Below are 18902 nucleotides of genomic sequence, written 5' to 3'. Positions count from 1 at the left end.
TTACATAATATATTACATGTGCATGTACATTAATTTTGTTCATTTTAATAGCACCTCTTTAACTCTTTTAACATCACATATACATTAGCCTACCACGTACATTAAACAATCAATCAACATATCGTTATGTCCGTACACTGTAAAAATATTTTACTCAACACTGAGTAAAAAGGTCACAGCTCAACAGTTGAGTAAAAGATTACTCAACATTGAGCTCATAATAGGTCACAACTCAACCGTTGAGTAAAAAATTACTTAACATTGAGTAATGTTTTACTCATTTGTTGAGTTCTGACCTATATGGGCTCAATGTTGAGTAATTTTTTACTCAACTGTTGAGCTGTGACCTTTTTACTCGGTGTTGAGTAAAATATTTTTACAGTGTATAGTACTCCTTACATGTAATATAAAAATAAAATGTGAATCTTTAAAATGGTGAATAGCACATGACAAATTATGAATAGCAAGTAAAAATGTTTCAATATCCATTATCCCTGTGACACAATGCAATAATAGATTCTGTGATATGAAAATTGTAAAACACTTTCCATTAGTGGGCACTCTGCATTTATAATGTATAGTATCAAAAAGCTGACTATAGTTCCATTGAAATATAAACTATCATAATTATACATGTAACTGCAGGTCAGGAGGGGGAGCATCATACATTATAATGCTCCCGGAATTGTGAGGGATGGATCTTTGGGAGCTGAAGGCGTATACCGGTAAAAGATGGTCTTTTTGAGCTGCGAGCATAATATTAAGGTCTTTAGGAACTGCGAACAGTCACAATCAAGGGTCTTTCTTGGCTTTCCGGTTGACAATCGCCTGAAAAAACAACAACACAGAAATGTGAGGAATAAGCAATTTACATCATGCAGTTATTGTAAACTACATGTACAAGCTTTAATAACGGGGGACCATACATTAATAGAGAAAGGAAATCTACATCTTATCCAAACTCCCGTGTTAATCCGATGCACATTTTGCTTCACCGGGCCGCCCTGACTTGGTCGCATTTGCAAGAGGGGAGCCACGAAACCGTAATAGGTACAAATTTAGTACTTTCTGCCAATCAAGTATGGTTAATTCTCTACATGTCAATCTTTAAATTATTAGCATAGTCCTTATAATAACGGGGGACCGCCTTGATAAGTAAATGATAGCAAACCAGTGAAAAATATCCCAAAACTCAGTCAGTGGAGCTCCGCCCGTACATGTCAATAGCGTCATTATCGATTGGATTAGTCGACCGTAGCGGACAATTCGATCGCTCATTGGATTAATATTATCACGTGGTAAGAAATTTACATTGGACAATCGATTAATGGTTTAGTACTGCATATTCGGTTAAATCTTTCACTAAGCGGGTTTGCACTATGAGGGGTCTAGAGCGTACATTATCAAAACCAAAGGTCTGTTAGTGCTCTGTTTTCGGGTCAAAATACAGGGGTCTTTGGGAACTGACCAAAAACTTTCCAGGGAGCATACCCGTATGGTAATTTATGTTTAGTGCCCCAACCCCACCCGGTAACCATATCGAAAAAATATCTCCAACCATTACCAACTTCATCCATAATAAGACATTTTACCCGTATATCGGTATTATGTATATGGTATGTTTAACAGCACATCCATTCTCTTGACAAAAAATGCAAAACATCTGTGATTTTTATTGATTTTCAAAGTTATTTCTGATTTAGAAAATCACTCTGAGTGTAAGTGTCTTTTATAAAGTCAATGTGCATGTTTGTCAAATGTCATGTGACCTTCACCTAAGGAAAGTGTGACATAAGTAACTTAACAAGAAAAATTACAACATAATCCTCAAGCTTCCTCACGTGAATAATACCGATAGCTGGTGCATTTGTCACCTTTTCTGCACAACCAATCGTTTTAAACTTCGGATACGTGTTAACTGCCAAATCTTCTGGACATATATGGGCCTTTGATCTGCGCGCTACATAGAATAACTGAAAGGTACCAGGTAACAGAGCAAGTGACGAAAAGCTTGCGGAGTATAATGGTCGCAACAATTGGCATTGGTGAAACCTCTATCAAGTGTTCAAGGTTCTGCCCTTATCAAATATATATATGTTCGTTTTTATCAAAATATTTACAAAAATCTTTTAAATTCAGTGAATAGATTCATCAGGTTTGTACTTCAAATCAAATGGCAATTTTGGCTTGACAAAAACCAGTATGCTAATATTTGTCCACAGGGGCGGCGCCAGGGTATTTTGATAGGGGGGGGCAAACATTTTGTTGAAATTTGTTATGCGGCGCGCAAGCACTGCCCGTCGCGCTTGCGCGACGCAGGGGGGTGTCTGAGGGGGGATGTGCCCCCTCAGAATTTGGGAAATTTTCCAAATGAAAGCACAAATGAAGCCATTTGATGCAACATTTTCACCCTTTTGGGGGTTATTTATTTATTTTCCAACCGCATATTTTTATCGATTTCATTCGGCACTGGCCCGACTTTCGGCCCCTTTCGGCCCGCTGGTTTTAGGCATGGACCTACTCAATTACGTAGTAAATCCAACACCTTTTGGCAACAGAATAAGTTCATGGTACAAATGTGCACGAAGTGCGCGAAAATTTGCGATATTGAAGATTATACTGGTGAAATATGGCATGGAAAAGTTAAATAAACTCGCGCGAAAAGGTCCACTTTGCGAGCGTAGCGAGCGAAAAAAAAAAGCAGGTTTTTTATGCTTTTTCAGTCAGAAAAGGCCAAAATTTGCCCACTCGCGAGCGTAGGGAGCGAAAAAATTGGGTTCTTTATGCTTTCTTGGTCAAAATTTTAGGGAAAAGTCCAAAACAGGTCCTCCTTTTCAAAATCAGCCCCAATGAATCCTGGCTACTCCCCTGGCCGTATTAAGAAGCCAATTGCTTATTTATATTGGTGCATAATTTTTACACTATCTGAGAGAGTCGTTCTAGTATAGGTTTTGGATATGCAATGTGATGAAAGCCGTAAAATGTGTGATATCGGACTGAAAGTAAACTTATTTATAATGATTAGGCCTAATTGCTGGCACTGATGACACACGACTTGCGTGTGTCGCGTCAGGACAGTGATGTAGCCAGGTTTTTTTCAAAATATTTGGGAGAAAAGGCAAAAGAGACCATGTAACTTTTATGGGGGGGAAATTTGCCGAAAATGGGCCTAAAAAACCAACAACTTTAAAACCGCGTAGGTCAGCATTCCACAAGGGGCAAGATGTCCGAAGGGGGAGTTTATGGCCAGGAAGGGGAATGGTTCCTTTTCTTCTTCTCCTTCTCCTTTCTCTCCCTCCTTTCTCTCTCCTTCTTTTTTCTTTCTCTTTTCCTTCCTTTTACCACTTTTTTTGGAAATCATAGGGGGCAATTGCCCCCCTGCCCCCCTAATGGCGCCGCCCTGTTTGTCCATGTATGATCGGAGGACTTCATCCCAGTGACTTCATCAGATCTGAGCATCCGATCCACTTCACCTGTTGACTCGCACGCATCTTTACCCCTCCTTCATAGCATGACCTCATGTCAACAGGGGTCAACCGTGGAAAGGACCAGAAGAGAGTTCATCGTCATCACACATTAGGCCATAGGCTCTATCTATATCTCTGACAAACACTATATGTTAAAATTTTGTGTTGAACTTGTTCATGTATTCTTCTTTCCACACATAGCACCAATACTTTCCAAAAATTCGTTAGCAGCAGCCCTGAACTGACTATTCCTAAGCGAGTAAACCACGGGATTACATGCCGGCACGATCATAAAACAAATTGTGACAACAACGAAGGTGATTGGATGAAAAAGTTCTCGGCGTCCTGTAGCTCCTGCTATAGATAATATGATGGCAGGGGTCCAGCAAAGAATGAAGACACCAAGGAGAATCAGGAGTGTGATGGCAATCCGAAGGTCTGGTGGTCCTTGCATTCTGTATTGTAGACAATAAGAAAATGTTAAAATAATTATGACAGTGAGTATGACATAATATGACTACTGCATCAATCAATTTAAATATAGGACATTTTTATGCATTATTATGTAATGCGGCCGATTCAATATATTAGCCTAAAACCTTTCCATTATGATACAACCGGGAAATCAAGCGAAGGCAGGATATACTAGACCCAAACTGTGGTCACAGACCCCGGGCACAGACCACAAGCCTAGCTGGGACGTGTTAGTGAAATCAGCCCAATTAGAGCAACTTTGAATTGGACCTGAGCTTTGATCTTGGATGACCTTTGCTGTTTCATACTCACCAACATTATTATCCCCGTGTTTATAGGCCTAGGCGGAGCAACTTTAAATTTGACATGACCTTTATAGTTTCATACCCCACGTGTCAAGGAACCTTATCCCCGAGTTACAGCCCGATTGGAGCCATTTTAAATTTGACTTGACCTTTGACCTCGGATGACCTACAAACGAAAACTTGCTCTGGCTCGGACCAAGTCGCACCTACCTACAAAGTTTGAGGGCCTTGTGACCCGTCAGTTCCGAGAAAAAGGGTGGACAGACGTCTCAGACTGACAGAAAGACTCACAGACTCAGTATTTCACGGACCCGATAAAGTCTCCGTTTCTGTGAATGGACAACCATTATGTATTCTGTCATCAAAAGAATGTTGTACATGCGAAATCCTGAAGGGAAATTACCCCGGAAATTACGCTTAGTTTTACATATCCGCCTGTTATTATTAAAAGGCGAATGGCAACGCATATAGAAAAACCAATAAATTCGTCGACTGTATATTCCATAGTGTATTCCATGGTATATTTGTGAATGGCGCCATAAATGCCTGTAAATGTAAAATAGTGCGACATCTTGAATAAACAACCTTTCGAGAAAATCGGGTTTGAAAAAATGCCAATATAAAATCGAGTTGTGTAAATCAGACATTCATTACATTTTGTAATTGATGTAAAATTTCTGTATAGCAAACTAAATAGATTTTATGTTTATATATAATTTTAAAGAAATGAAAAAGAATGCCCCTATAACAAGAGCAGTCTTCAGTGAACAGCTCTTTTCAGAGCCACCAAACCTTTGACATTAACAGGTAGGTGAGATCTGCTTGTTCTCTGTTGACAAGGGACAGTCTTCAGTGAATTGCAATAAGCAATAGGCGTTTCCATGCTTGCAAAATCACGATGAATTGTGTGCACAAACGATACCAATTAAGGCACGTGCCTTATACCCTCAAGTTGAAAGTAAGTACCGTAATTATTTATATAGAGTGCCCAACATATTAAGGCGAACTTCTGGCGAAATCGACGCAAAGCAAATTCATGAAATCTTCGTTGCCACTAGAAAGTGCGTGAGCAATAATGTAACATCAAATATACACGCCTATTTACATAATTTCCTAAGACCTTACACAAGTGATCAGGCTCAAATATAAAACTAGAGAGTTTGGTCATTGATATGCACCATCAATTTTGAACCTATGATTAATATTGCTAGGCAAAAATTCACAGCAAACATGGCAAATTTCTCTCATTTCGGAGATATTTGAAACAAGACTGCTCGACCCCTTAAGTACTTTAAAAGCTTGTCTGTTCTAAACTTATCCGACGGCGAACTCGCTAAAAAACTTACTAATTGTTTATTGAACCCGTAACAAAAGGTAGCAGAAATCTCCTGGAAGAAATGCCTAAATTTGTCACTTTCGAAACTTGACCATAATTTGTCATTCAAATTAGTGTAGCTTAGTGGAATAAAATCGCATCGTGCAGAATGAAATTGTCCATCTATTGATACTTTATTTTGCGAATTATATTTAGTGTCTTTAAGCATGTTAAGATATTGCTTTTGTTCTAAGTGTGTTGTGCGCAGTATATCATATCCTTTGTATTCCATCAAATGTCAAGGTATAAACATGGAGCTCCGCTCTAGCGGATGAAGAAATAAGTAATTCTTTAAAAAAGATGTTCACGGTCGTGCGTGAAGAAATCGCGAATTTACCAGAAACAGTGCAAGTCACGCACATTCACTGAATTATCTGGCGAGTCGCGACAAATCACGATTTTCCAACTCACATCATCCTCTCGAGTCACGTATATGGTCGAATCCAACCAAAAGTGTCCACGGGCCAAAAATAAAAGTCCGAAATAAAAATGTCTCCACAATTTTTTCCTTTTGCCCATTGATTGATGACATATTGGCCTTATAGGAACCAAAAGTGCCATTACTAATCTTGAAAAATAAATCCAGGACGTGTGATAGTAAATGTGATATCAAAACCCAATGTTACCTTCGAATACTACTAGGATGCTTTCACTATCGCAATACTAATCAACCTAAAACAAATGGAATATTCACATTAACGCTTTTTTTGTGTAATGTAGACCACATTTGCGCAATTTAAATTCCATCACTCGTTTACCTTGTAGAACTGAGCGGTTCAGAAAGAGTCCAATTCCACACTTCATCAACTTAAATACTTAATGCTTAAAATTGATGTTTTGTTTCATCCATTGATGCAGTTTAACAATTTGATGCAATTTAATTTAATTATTTTGATGTGACAATTTTTATGGTATGGGTATGACAGTGAATATGAGTGTATTGAGTGACTTGATGTGTATGCATATTATTTAGGGTGACTGCGTTTGGAAGTACATGTAAGAGGTGTGCTCAAGAGTGAGTGAGGGGGTGTATTTGTGAGGATAAGTGAGGAGATAAGATTAGTTAAAGGGTTTGCTTTCATAATTATGTGCAATATAATTTTTGTGTTTCTCTTATGCTTTTTTGATGCTTATTTGATTTAATGTGTGGCGCGTATTATTTGTGGTCACTGTGTTTGGGAGGGAGTAAGAGGTGTGCTTAGGTGTCAAGTGGGTGTGTGTGTGAGTGGGGTGTGATGGGTGAGTGTGGAGATAAGCTTTTATAATTATGTGCAATATAATTCTGAATATTATATGTTTTTCTTATGCTTATTTCTTGTAATATGTATTTTAATAACTTTTATGTGTAATGATAGTAAATAATTTTTTGATGTTTTAATATTGTAAAAGGTAACGCAATTTGGCTATTTGCCACGATGTTATTTTCAATAAATATGAAATGAAATGAAATGAAATGAAAGGGTGTCAGGAAAATGCTAGCTCAACCAGAAAATATTTGTTTTTATTTTTATAACGCGATCAATATGATCTTTGTCAATTTATGCTAGTTTATTTTTGAAAATGAAGTTTAGGTCAGTTTCTGTATTTTATTTATCAAATGAGTATGAATCAATTTACACATTGTATAAGAACGAGTAGGATATATGTTTTCAAGAATATTAGGAATTATACGCATACACCTAACGCTTTATACAATAAAAGGTGAAGAAACCCGGGTATTCGTAGGTAACATGAGCGATTTAACAATATCTATATTGAGTTTAGAGGTTTAAATTTGGCTATTATGGTAATGAATTAATAAAATGGTAGTTTTTAGATCTCTTTCAGATGGTACGTCCAAATGAATAAATGCTATTACCTTAGATCAAAAATTTTTGATGCTTTTAGCAAGATTTTGACCACTTCATTTTGATATACAAGTAGTTAATGAGCAATTTTACATAATAAATAATTGTTGAATGAATCCGTATATGGGTAATAATAGTGTCCTGGGGTACCGCTTAAAGTTTTTGACAATTAATTTCCATTGGTAGGGACACTTCATTACACATGTCATGTATTATGCTGTATTCGTAAGTAACATTTCAGTATTTGTAGGTAAGAATTAGACTTTTGATGGATATCGCAATCAAAACTTCATTTTATAAAGCACTTTGAATGTAATATTTTCTTTATGTGCGTTTATTGATACTTAAGACCCTATCATGTATTAATAATGTCGGTTCACAGCGGTTGAAAGAGGATTGAAGTAAGAAACAAAGGCACTAAAGTGACTTTAATTTGATTAATTGCCCACAAATCGCTTAAAACCGTTATTGCAGACTTGTGAAGTCCATCTTGGAGTCAGTTACGTCTTGTGGCCTTTCTTTTGAGGGCAACTACAATTAGCTTTATACCAGGGTCCATCACTGTGTTGTCTAGATCATGAGACAATGAGAACAGTCGTTTTTCCATGGTATTCGTAGGTAACCTTAGCGAAAACGTCAAAAGTTACCTTCGAATAAATGAATTTGGACACAAATTACTCAGAAACCAGAAGGTCGGTAAACATTTAAAATGAAGCACACATGACAGTTGACAAATCCAAGTATTTATCCCTTCTAATCTTCTTTGAATCTGATTTTTCTTTCAAATGAGCAGACCGTCGTCTATTTCAGTACATATTTCTCAACAATTAAGCCGTATTCGGTTTTGCATGGTGGGCATGTATGTGAATTCGCAACTTTCATTGACATATGATTTGATAGCAAACATACAGGCCTTCGTTATGTACCAATATGGGCATTGGCATGAATGGCGGTGTTTCACAATACTGTCATGATGTCAAATTGTATTCGTAGGTAATATTCGGTTACCGAAATTTACCTACGAATACTTGCTTTTATTGTTGACATCTCAGAAATATTTAAACGCAGGATATTGAAACTTGGTAGAAATAAAGAGTGTATTACCATGCACCTATTCCTTAACTATTGTTTACTATTCTCTCACTTTGTGGAAATGACACAGCTTTTAACATGTATTCGGAGGTAATGCATATTTTTACCAAACCTACCTTTGTGCCATTTAGAATTTCTGGCAGCTAAACACAATAATAAAGATGTCCGAATACAATGCATTTCAGTATTGGACATATCAAAGCTTGTATCAATTGCGCATGTGATTTCCATTTTTTAAAGATATATCTAGTGCTATGAAAAATTGTATTCGAAGGTAATGTAAAAAAATACCACTCAAAAAATGATCACAAAAATTCATAATTATGTACAAATATGTGAAAAATTGAACAGGCAATCTTTGAATACACACCTTTCAGGAAATCAATTTAGATTCAATCCAATGACTTCTTTTCATAACTGATTTCGATGTTTTTAAAAATACCTTAAGAAATATTTTGAAAAAATGGGTAAAAATAGCATGTTTTGGGGTCTCTGTGTCTAAAATTTTCACAGAAGGGGGTCTTATTATATATGGCACGAAGCGTATGATCAAGGCGAATAAACACAATATAAAAACGAATGTCAATTGATTAATACTTTTAAGTTATGGCCCTGAACATGCCGTGTACACTTTTCGTTGGATTCGACCATATATATAGATGAGGTGACATGTGTTTACATTTGATACGCCCTCTGTTGGTCTGTGATCAAAACTGTCAGGCAAAAAACACTATAGTTTACATGGAAGAAGTTAATTTTTATTCATTAACTTTGGTTTCAAAGCAAATAATACAAAAAATGGTATCAATCTTGTTTATAAATGCATCAAGCTATATACATAATATCACACAAAACTTCAAAGGTTTTTAAAAGTTGAGTTTTAAAGAGATTTATGTGGTCTGTCATAGACACTTCTGTGTTATTTTGCCTGACTTGAAACAACAGAGGGCGGTCTGAATGTAAACATGTGACATCATAGGTCACCTCATCTATAGGCTACCTCATTTTCCAGCACGTGGTCACGTAGAAATCAGTTCAAAGATGAGTTACGGTAAGCAAAATATAATGCGCCAGCGAGATAATTGATCAGAAAATTTTGTAAATCTAACAGCACGTTTAGCTTTCCTTGAAAATAACATAATGGCGCGCACTTTTTTTTATCCATAGTAGGCCTATTGTGTATAAATTAAACAACGCTAATTTTTAAAGAACAAAATCTATTACGCACTTGAGCCAACCCCCTCACCCCCATCCGCCACCACCTAAATTTTTTTTTAACCAAAAAAACCGGGCAAAAAAACAACAACAAAACAAACAAACATGGACCTGTTCTTGTCATCAATTAGAACGATTAGGCTAATGTTTTCAATCGTGTTTGAGGAGACAAAAAACTATATCTTGGAATAGAAACCACGACATCCTGCGGTCATTTAGTGCTCTGTCGATCAACACTGATTAAATTCACGTATCTTCATTTTATAGAATCAGTCAATTTATACATCTATCACGAAATGAATGCGTATTATCCATCAGATGTCAGTTGCTGGGCCTGGATTTCTCGTATACATCCATTATCAGTGTTTAGTACCTAGTTTGATTTTAATGTAATTTAGCAACGTTTGATTATTGTATCTACAAAGGGAGTCACGTTTAGGCTAGCAGCATTTATATATTGGAAATTATAGTCATTTATGTCTCCTTATTGCCGTGTTTTATATAATATATATATCTTATCTTCTGTTTTTTCTTCTCCTCCTTCTCCTTCTTCAACTTCCTCTTCTTCAACTTCCTCCTCCTCCTCCTCCTCCTCCTCTTCTTCCTCTTCCTCTTCTTCTTCTTCTTCTTCTTCTTCTTCTTCTTCTTCTTCTTCTTCTTCTTCTTCTTCTTCTTCTTCTTCTTCTTCTTCTTCTTTAACCCGTGTGTTTCTCTTCTAATCAGGATACGCCTGTCTAACCCGTGTGTTGCTCTTCTATCTGGATACGCGTAATGTCTAAACCGTCTTATTCTTATTCTTCTTATTCTTATTCTTATTCTTATTCTTATTCTTATTCTTATTCTTATTCTTATTCTTATTCTTATTCTTATTCTTATTCTTATTATTATTATTATTATTTATAGTCAAATTATTGCATTCACATTGTAATAATGCTGCCGTGCTATATAATTTACAATTTAAACGATTCAGGATGCACGGTACACCGCGCACAGAAAAAACTAAGTTGCTGATAACTTTGAAAAATAGCATGCATTAAGCAGTATACAGACTTTTTATTGTACGTACAATATTGTATGTACAATAATGTACGTTATTTAATCTATTGCCATTCTATTTCCAGTACTGTTTAAGTTCTAACGAATGTTTGATGACGTAAAATCGATAATATATTTCTGCTAGGTATTGTATGTAACATATTATCGATTTTTCGTCATCAAACATTCGTTAGAACTTAAACATTACTGGAAATAGAATGGCAATAGATTAAATAACGTACATATTGTACATACAATATTGTACGTACAATACTCGGAGTCTGAAGCGCGCTTAGGCCTATTTGAATATACTTGACCTTAACGGCTCTTAACGTCGAAGAAATAATACGTATCTGATGTAGTTATTGCTAAAGACTATAATGACGGCTTATTCGATGCTATATCATTATGATTATGAACAAGGAAGAATGATATTTTCTTCTTCAAGTGACGGTGACAGCCTATTTGCCTACATTCATACATTTTGTGTGATCTGTTTCCGCTTTTATTTTTTTGTTTTATTTTTTTTTTAAATCTTATCAAGCATATTATAGGGAATTTGAAAAACGATTTTTAAGAAATTTGAGAAAAATGCAGTTTTGTGATTTTTATTGCAAAAACGACCATTTTTTAAAGATATTTTGTTTTGATTCGTTTGTGAAATTTGAAACTCTTATGACTTTCATAATAGGAGATCAGGAATGTCCCTGAGTATGTTGACTGAGTTAATAAAGTTTGACAATGACCATGATCAAAATCGCCATACTAGGATCCACAGCATGCTCATCTATCAGGGGAACAGTTCTTAAACCCCAACACATTTGTACATTCATTGAATGACCTTAAAAGATTTGGGTACAAAAACTCATATTCTGCAACTTGAGGTCAAATTTTGCACTATGATTATGTAATTGAGGTTATTGGACTATGTCATTGGGATGAGGCTCTTGTGGGCCATAGTGTTTTATACGAAGTCAGATTTTGCAATTCGGAACAAAATATTTCAATTGAATTTTAAACAAATGCGAATTTTAAGCTGTTGAAATCACAAATGGAAACAACTTATTTTCGTTCGAGTATATACATAAGATATAATATATAATAAGATATAATATGCATAGAAACGTTCGAAAAAGTCGCTTTCCAGCACTTCTAAGAAAATAATATTTCAAAACTACTTACTGTATGGTTCGTATAATATATAGGAATCCAAATATTACATTCTATGACCATTCTTTGACAAGTGATTTTTGGTTTATTGCCTAATAACTATTATCATCTATTAATAATTATTTGAATGCCAATCTCTCCCCTCCCTACCTACGAATAGGCCTACACGCGGTCATCATTTCTGACCGATTTCATTTTGGCATATATATAGGCCTAACCGATTTCTCTTTGCCATATATATTAACGTGTTTTTTTGGCCTATTGATTTTCGATATTGATTTTTGATAATCGATAACCAATTCTTTATCAATAATCAATAATCATTTGATCCTCCTCTACCCCTCCCCCATATACAACCAACCTAGCTATTAGCCATTTCATTTTCCAGTATGTCGTTGCATTTAAGTTATCAACATCGATTAATATTGATACTTGATTGATCGATTATCGATTATTGATAATCGATTATCAATTCCCCTAACTCCCTCCCTGCCCCCCCCCCCCCACACACACACACACAAGGAAATTGTGCTGACAAATGCAAGCCCCATGATGCTACAACAAAGCATTTTGTACTCCTGACGGTGACAGCCTATTTGCCTACATTCATACATTTTGTGTGATCTGTTTCCGCTTTTATTTTTTGTTTTATTTTTTTTTTAAATCTTATCAAGCATATTATAGGAATTTGAAAAACGATTTTTAAGAAATTTGAGAAAAATGCAGTTTTGTGATTTTTATTGCAAAAACGACCATTTTTTAAAGATATTTTGTTTTGATTCGTTTGTGAAATTTGAAACTCTTATGACTTTCATAATAGGAGATCAGGAATGTCCCTGAGTATGTTGACTGAGTTAATAAAGTTTGACAATGACCATGATCAAAATCGCCATACTAGGATCCACAGCATGCTCATCTATCAGGGGAACAGTTCTTAAACCCCAACACATTTGTACATTCATTGAATGACCTTAAAAGATTTGGGTACAAAAACTCATATTCTGCAACTTGAGGTCAAATTTTGCACTATGATTATGTAATTGAGGTTATTGGACTATGTCATTGGGATGAGGCTCTTGTGGGCCATAGTGTTTTATACGAAGTCAGATTTTGCAATTCGGAACAAAATATTTCAATTGAATTTTAAACAAATGCGAATTTTAAGCTGTTGAAATCACAAATGGAAACAACTTATTTTCGTTCGAGTATATACATAAGATATAATATATAATAAGATATAATATGCATAGAAACGTTCGAAAAAGTCGCTTTCCAGCACTTCTAAGAAAATAATATTTCAAAACTACTTACTGTATGGTTCGTATAATATATAGGAATCCAAATATTACATTCTATGACCATTCTTTGACAAGTGATTTTTGGTTTATTGCCTAATAACTATTATCATCTATTAATAATTATTTGAATGCCAATCTCCCCCTCCCTACCTACGAATAGGCCTACACGCGGTCATCATTTCTGACCGATTTCATTTTGGCATATATATAGGCCTAACCGATTTCTCTTTGGCATATATATTAACGTGTTTTTTTGGCCTATTGATTTTCGATATTGATTTTGATAATCGATAACCAATTCTTTATCAATAATCAATAATCATTTGATCCTCCTCTACCCCTCCCCATATACAACCAACCTAGCTATTAGCCATTTCATTTTCCAGTATGTCGTTGCATTTAAGTTATCAACATCGATTAATATTGATACTTGATTGATCGATTATCGATTATTGATAATCGATTATCAATTCCCCTAACTCCTCCCTGCCCCACACACACACACAAGGAAATTGTGCTGACAAATGCAAGCCCCATGATGCTACAACAAAGCATTTTGTACTCCTCATTACTGGTCGATCACGATAGAATTTCAGTCTTTAAAACTTAGACTCCATGGAGCAAGCGTTAACATTGCTACCCAAGCAGCCTGGGGTCTGGGACTTCGTCTCCGGACCAAGTAAGGTGCCAAATTCGGCAGCCGATGAAATGGGCCGGTATACGTTTGGAGAAGTCTTAGAATTTGATTTGGGTTACAAAATACGGTATACGTATTATGGTTAAGGTTTGGGAATAATGCTGTAAATATGTTCAAACAAATCATTTCAAACAAATGTCATGTATTTCTGACGACTAAATCACTACTCTTTGGAAATACAGCGTCATTTTAAGCAACTTATAGACTATGCTATGCACATAACGCACTGTAGAATACATGAAGTGGCCATACCCTTATATAATGTGGTGGAAAATCAAATAATGTTATGTGAGTGCCAAGATAAGCCCCCCCCCCCTCCCCCGATCAATGTTGAGTCCCCCTCCCCCGATCAATGTTGAGTCCTACTTTTTTGGTCACGCGCGCCTAGTATAGTGACATCAACATTGATTGGTGGGGAAGGGGGAGGATTGAGTGTTTGGAAAAAAATATAGACTTGACACCAAAGAAACCTTCATTTCATCACGTTAAAAATTACGGAAATAAGGCCATAACATAGTGTACGTTTTCCATAAGTGTTCTAACACATTTGTACACACAAAGTAAATAAGATAATTTTTGTTATAATGAGTGAAAAATAAATAAATAGATAAATAAATAAATAAATGAATGAATGAATGAAGGAAGGAATAATTGATACCAAATTTGAAACCGTGGAAGTTTCTATCATTAATTTCGAAATTTAGAGACTGGTCACTTTAAAATCTTAAAACCATATTTTGTGCCCTGTTTAAGTTTACTATTCATGACTGTAACTGTCAAAAAGGTAAATTGGAAATGTGTGAATTATTGTTTTCACCAACAATTACTCCATAGAAGAAAATAAAAGTAAACGCAACATCTCTTGATTAGAAAACAAAAAAAAATAAACCCGTGCATACTTGTTTTGTTTTATAATTTTAAAGAATGCGGTCTACCTCAATTGAAGTTACGGAGTAAGAAAAAGAAATAAAAGAGAAAAAAGAAAGAAAAAAATAACAGCATTACATGGATTCGAACTTATGATCTTCGTGTGAGAAGCGGGTGAACTAACCATGAGCCACTGGGGAAGCTTATAATCGCAATCGATTTCAGTGTATTTAATGCTCTGTCCATGCTACTGTATTGTGTTAAAACCCATGTTTTTTTCCTATTTTGCTGCATTTATCTCACTTTTTTTAAAAATATGCACGGTTACATTACACATCTTTGTGTCTGCGATATGTATATAGGTAATTATTTCTCCATAAGCCAAATTAGTACGGTCTACCATGGTGTAAAATAAATAGATATTACCTTTTGAAGTTATATTATGTTGGTAGACCGTTATTGCGTCATTAATTATTGTTATCCTTATTATAAATAAATTTGCATGACTACCAACAGTTCTGCTACAGTGTAGTGGTTAGGTTACTGACTTGTGATCACGAGGTCTAGAGTTCGTGTCTCGTTATTGCCGATTTTTTTTTTTTTAAATTCTGCTCTGTATCCCTTTTATAAATTTCAGATGACACCTAAGACTGTGGAATTTATGGATTCATATTTTTTTTTTTTTTTGATCAATCGGTGGGATTAGAAATTACTTTAATGGGCGTTCTCGATAGAATTTCATTTATAAATACTACTCTGTAGAGCAAGCGTTAACATGGCTACCCATACGTTTTTAGAGGTCTTTAGGTATATAATTTAGAATTTTGATTTGGGGTTACAAAATAGGGTATACGTATTAGGGTTAGGATTTTCTATTAGAGTTAGAAATATGTTTTGGGGTTAGGATTTGAAATAAGAGTTAGACCTACCATGGTTACAGTTCCAAAACGGAGGGATCGTAAGGCCTCCTATATAGATCATGATGCACTTATGGTCCATGGCAAGCCCGATTCGACCTTTGTGGCATTAAACCCAGTTAACAGGATATTAATCCAGTAAATCGATTCAGTAAAGCAAATAAGCTCATGCATTCGATCACTAACGACAACCAGCTTCGGTCGATTACCCCAGCTGCAGCGTGTGTAAACTCTAATTTGCATAGAGGCTGTACGTGAAATTATTGATTGGCTCCAAACAAAGGATTTGAACCGGTGCACCGTAATCATGTCGCAGTGCAGTCCATTCAATCAAATGTTGTCATCAACCTATTTGATCGCAGTGCATTGTTATGTGTGTGAGACGAACTGTCGCGGTTGATTGCAATCAAACAAACGATGTCTTATGTATTACTTTGTTCCGTGATGAAAATCGTGATGTTTTATTTAATCACTCTCGAAAAAAGTATTTCTTTTGTAGGCCTATTACTTTGTTTTGTGATGAAAATCGTGATGTTTTATTTCATCACCCTCTAAAAACAAACGATTTCTTATGTATTACTTTGTTTCGTGATGAAAATCATGATGTTTTATTTCATCACTCACGAAAAATTGATTTCTTATGTATTACTTTGTTTCGTGATGAAAATCGTGATGTTTTATTTCATCATCACGCTCTAAAACAAACGATTTCTTATGCATTATATTTGTTTTGTGATGAAAATCGTGATGTTTTATTTCACCACGCTCTAAACAATAATTATAGTTAAATGCATTTTAAGAAAAAAATCTTATTAAAACAGTATGTTGTTTAGAAAAAATGTAGAAAGTGATGATGATGATGATGATGATGATGATGATGATGATGATGATGATGATGATGTCTCCAAAAGTGTCCCGGGTTTTTTTCTTGCCCTAAATCGTGCGTATCTATTAATAAGGCACTTCAATAATCAATAATCAGACCCGTGACGGCCTCCACTAACTAGCTACTAACTTGGGTTATGGGCGCTGAATTTCATGTTCACTGTCACTTACTCATCAGCGAAGTACGACCCTTTGTCAACCACCTACAGTACCCAATTTCGGCATACTATGTAAGAAACTCATCATGATGATCGAACAGAGAGTACTTTAAATGTAGCTTGTACCGTTTTCGTGTGGCATTCTTCAGAAGTGAGCGGTCCGTTTACCAAAATTTTCGGTCAAATCTCCATTCAATTAACACGGGACGTTGGCTAGCTATGTCTTGCCCTCACTCACTATTTTACCAAAGTACGAATATTTCTGAGCATCTAACCTAGCTGTAATTTTAGGTCATGTTAGAGGAATATATTTGCTAGAAGTTTTGAGAGTACTTTTAATATTGGCCGGTTATTTTTCACACATTGACGTTAACTAGACAAATGCCTATTCTTCTAACATGGCACGATTTGTACAGGTCACAGCTCAATGGTGAGAGCACTGTGTATTGTGTATAGGAAAACGGACAGTAACTGCAGTATGTATATCTTTACAAGCTGTTGCGGCGACTGAGGGCTATATCACAATTTCATGTATCACCAAAACCGGGGATCAGAAGTGTATCAGAAGATAGGAAAAAATGCTAAGTCCGCAAAGACTGAAAAGTTATCGAGATCAACCTGTAATGATCTTCTGCAGTTAATTAGTTGAGGCGAAAGAAGAAAAAGCTACGCATCGTGGTATTGACGATTGACCCATAAAGCTCAGTGGTCAATTGCAATTGACATGATTGACGCATGTAACATGTTCTGCAACAATTATTGCATGCATGGAATCATGCCATTTACAAATTATTTCCTTTCTCTGTCAAGATTCCAATCACGAAACCTCTCAGCAAAATAAAACGTTTTACACGAAACGTTTAAATGTCGGGTTATATAATATGAAGGTATAAAACGTTTTAATAACATTCATAAAACATTCTAAACAGTGTTATTTATGTGTTGAAATATATTTTGCAAAAATGTTTGCACAAAATAATTTACATTAACGTTTTATAAACGTTTTCATCACTTTTATATAACCCGATATTTAAACGTTATTAATACGTTTTGAATAAACGTTTTAAGAACATTTTTGTGTGTTGCTCTTCCAATAAGGAACACCTTTTTTAACCCGTGTGTTTCTCTTCTAATCAGGATACGCCTGTGTTGCTCTTCTATCAGGATACGCGTAATGTCTAAACCGTGTTTTGCTCTTCTAATCAGGATACGCCTTTCTAAACAGGGTGTTGCTCGTCTAATCAGGATACACGTATTATGTCTAACATGTATGGATGGCGGAAACCTTCAAAACACGCCTAAGAATACGCCTAAGAATACGCCTAACCTTAGACGTCTAAGATGCAATCTTAGACGTCTAAGATGCATTCTTAGGCGTATTCTTAGGCGTATTTTGAAGCTTTCCGCCATCCATAAACATGTGTGTTGCTCGTCTAATCAGGATACGCCTTTCTAACACGTGTGTTGCTCGTCTTAGACTAAGATTCAATCTTAGACGTCTAAGAAATTCGCGGTAGACTTAAATCAACGAATCACAGGACCAGAAATCATCTTAAGCGTATTCAGTTATTATTGACCAATACAATCTTAGACGCCTAAGATTTTACACGCCTAAGATTTCTTACACGTCTTATGCGACACGATCAAAATATTGATCAACATTGGGGACCCTAGATGCAGGAGTGGATACAAAATCCACCATTGTGCGTGTTCAATGGTAGATTTTGTATGCACTCTTGTATCTAGGGTCTTTGATATTGATCAATAAGAGCTAATAAGATTGAATGTGTATGGGCCGCATAAGATTGGTGATTGTAGTGATGGACGGTATCACCAATCTGATAGCTCGCAAAAGCACCTTGGGAGACTACTAGAAGATCCTATTACAGATACCATGCGCAGTGATCGATCATAAAGTACGGCGGGACAAGCAGTTCAGTTCAGTTTATATATAAGTTACGAATAATTTTATTCACTATATAGTATTATCAGGGAAGTGCCATTATAATCCGGCAGAATTGTGGCAAATCGCTGCCCCATTTCGTATCAGGTAGTAGAACAGGTTGACCAAATAACACGACCGCCAACCATGCCAACACA

General features: G+C 35.7%; 1 protein-coding gene across 1 annotated transcript in view; it reads right to left on the bottom strand.

The window, feature by feature from the left end:
- Positions 1 to 3409: 3409 nt before the first annotated feature.
- The window catches only part of LOC140163935 (5-hydroxytryptamine receptor 1B-like), a 28529-nt gene continuing 13036 nt past the window's right edge, over positions 3410 to 18902 (bottom strand). Inside the window, exon 3 of the mRNA XM_072187237.1 lies at positions 3410 to 3922. Within this exon, the coding sequence (XP_072043338.1) occupies positions 3643 to 3922 (280 nt within the window). The 3' untranslated portion in view covers positions 3410 to 3642. The remainder of the gene's footprint in view (positions 3923 to 18902) is intronic.

This window comes from Amphiura filiformis, chromosome 11 (assembly GCF_039555335.1).
Source record: "Amphiura filiformis chromosome 11, Afil_fr2py, whole genome shotgun sequence".
Classification (NCBI taxonomy): Eukaryota; Metazoa; Echinodermata; class Ophiuroidea; order Amphilepidida; family Amphiuridae; genus Amphiura; species Amphiura filiformis.
Note: the sequence above shows the minus strand (reverse complement) of the source record. Positions and strands in the feature narration are given on the sequence as shown.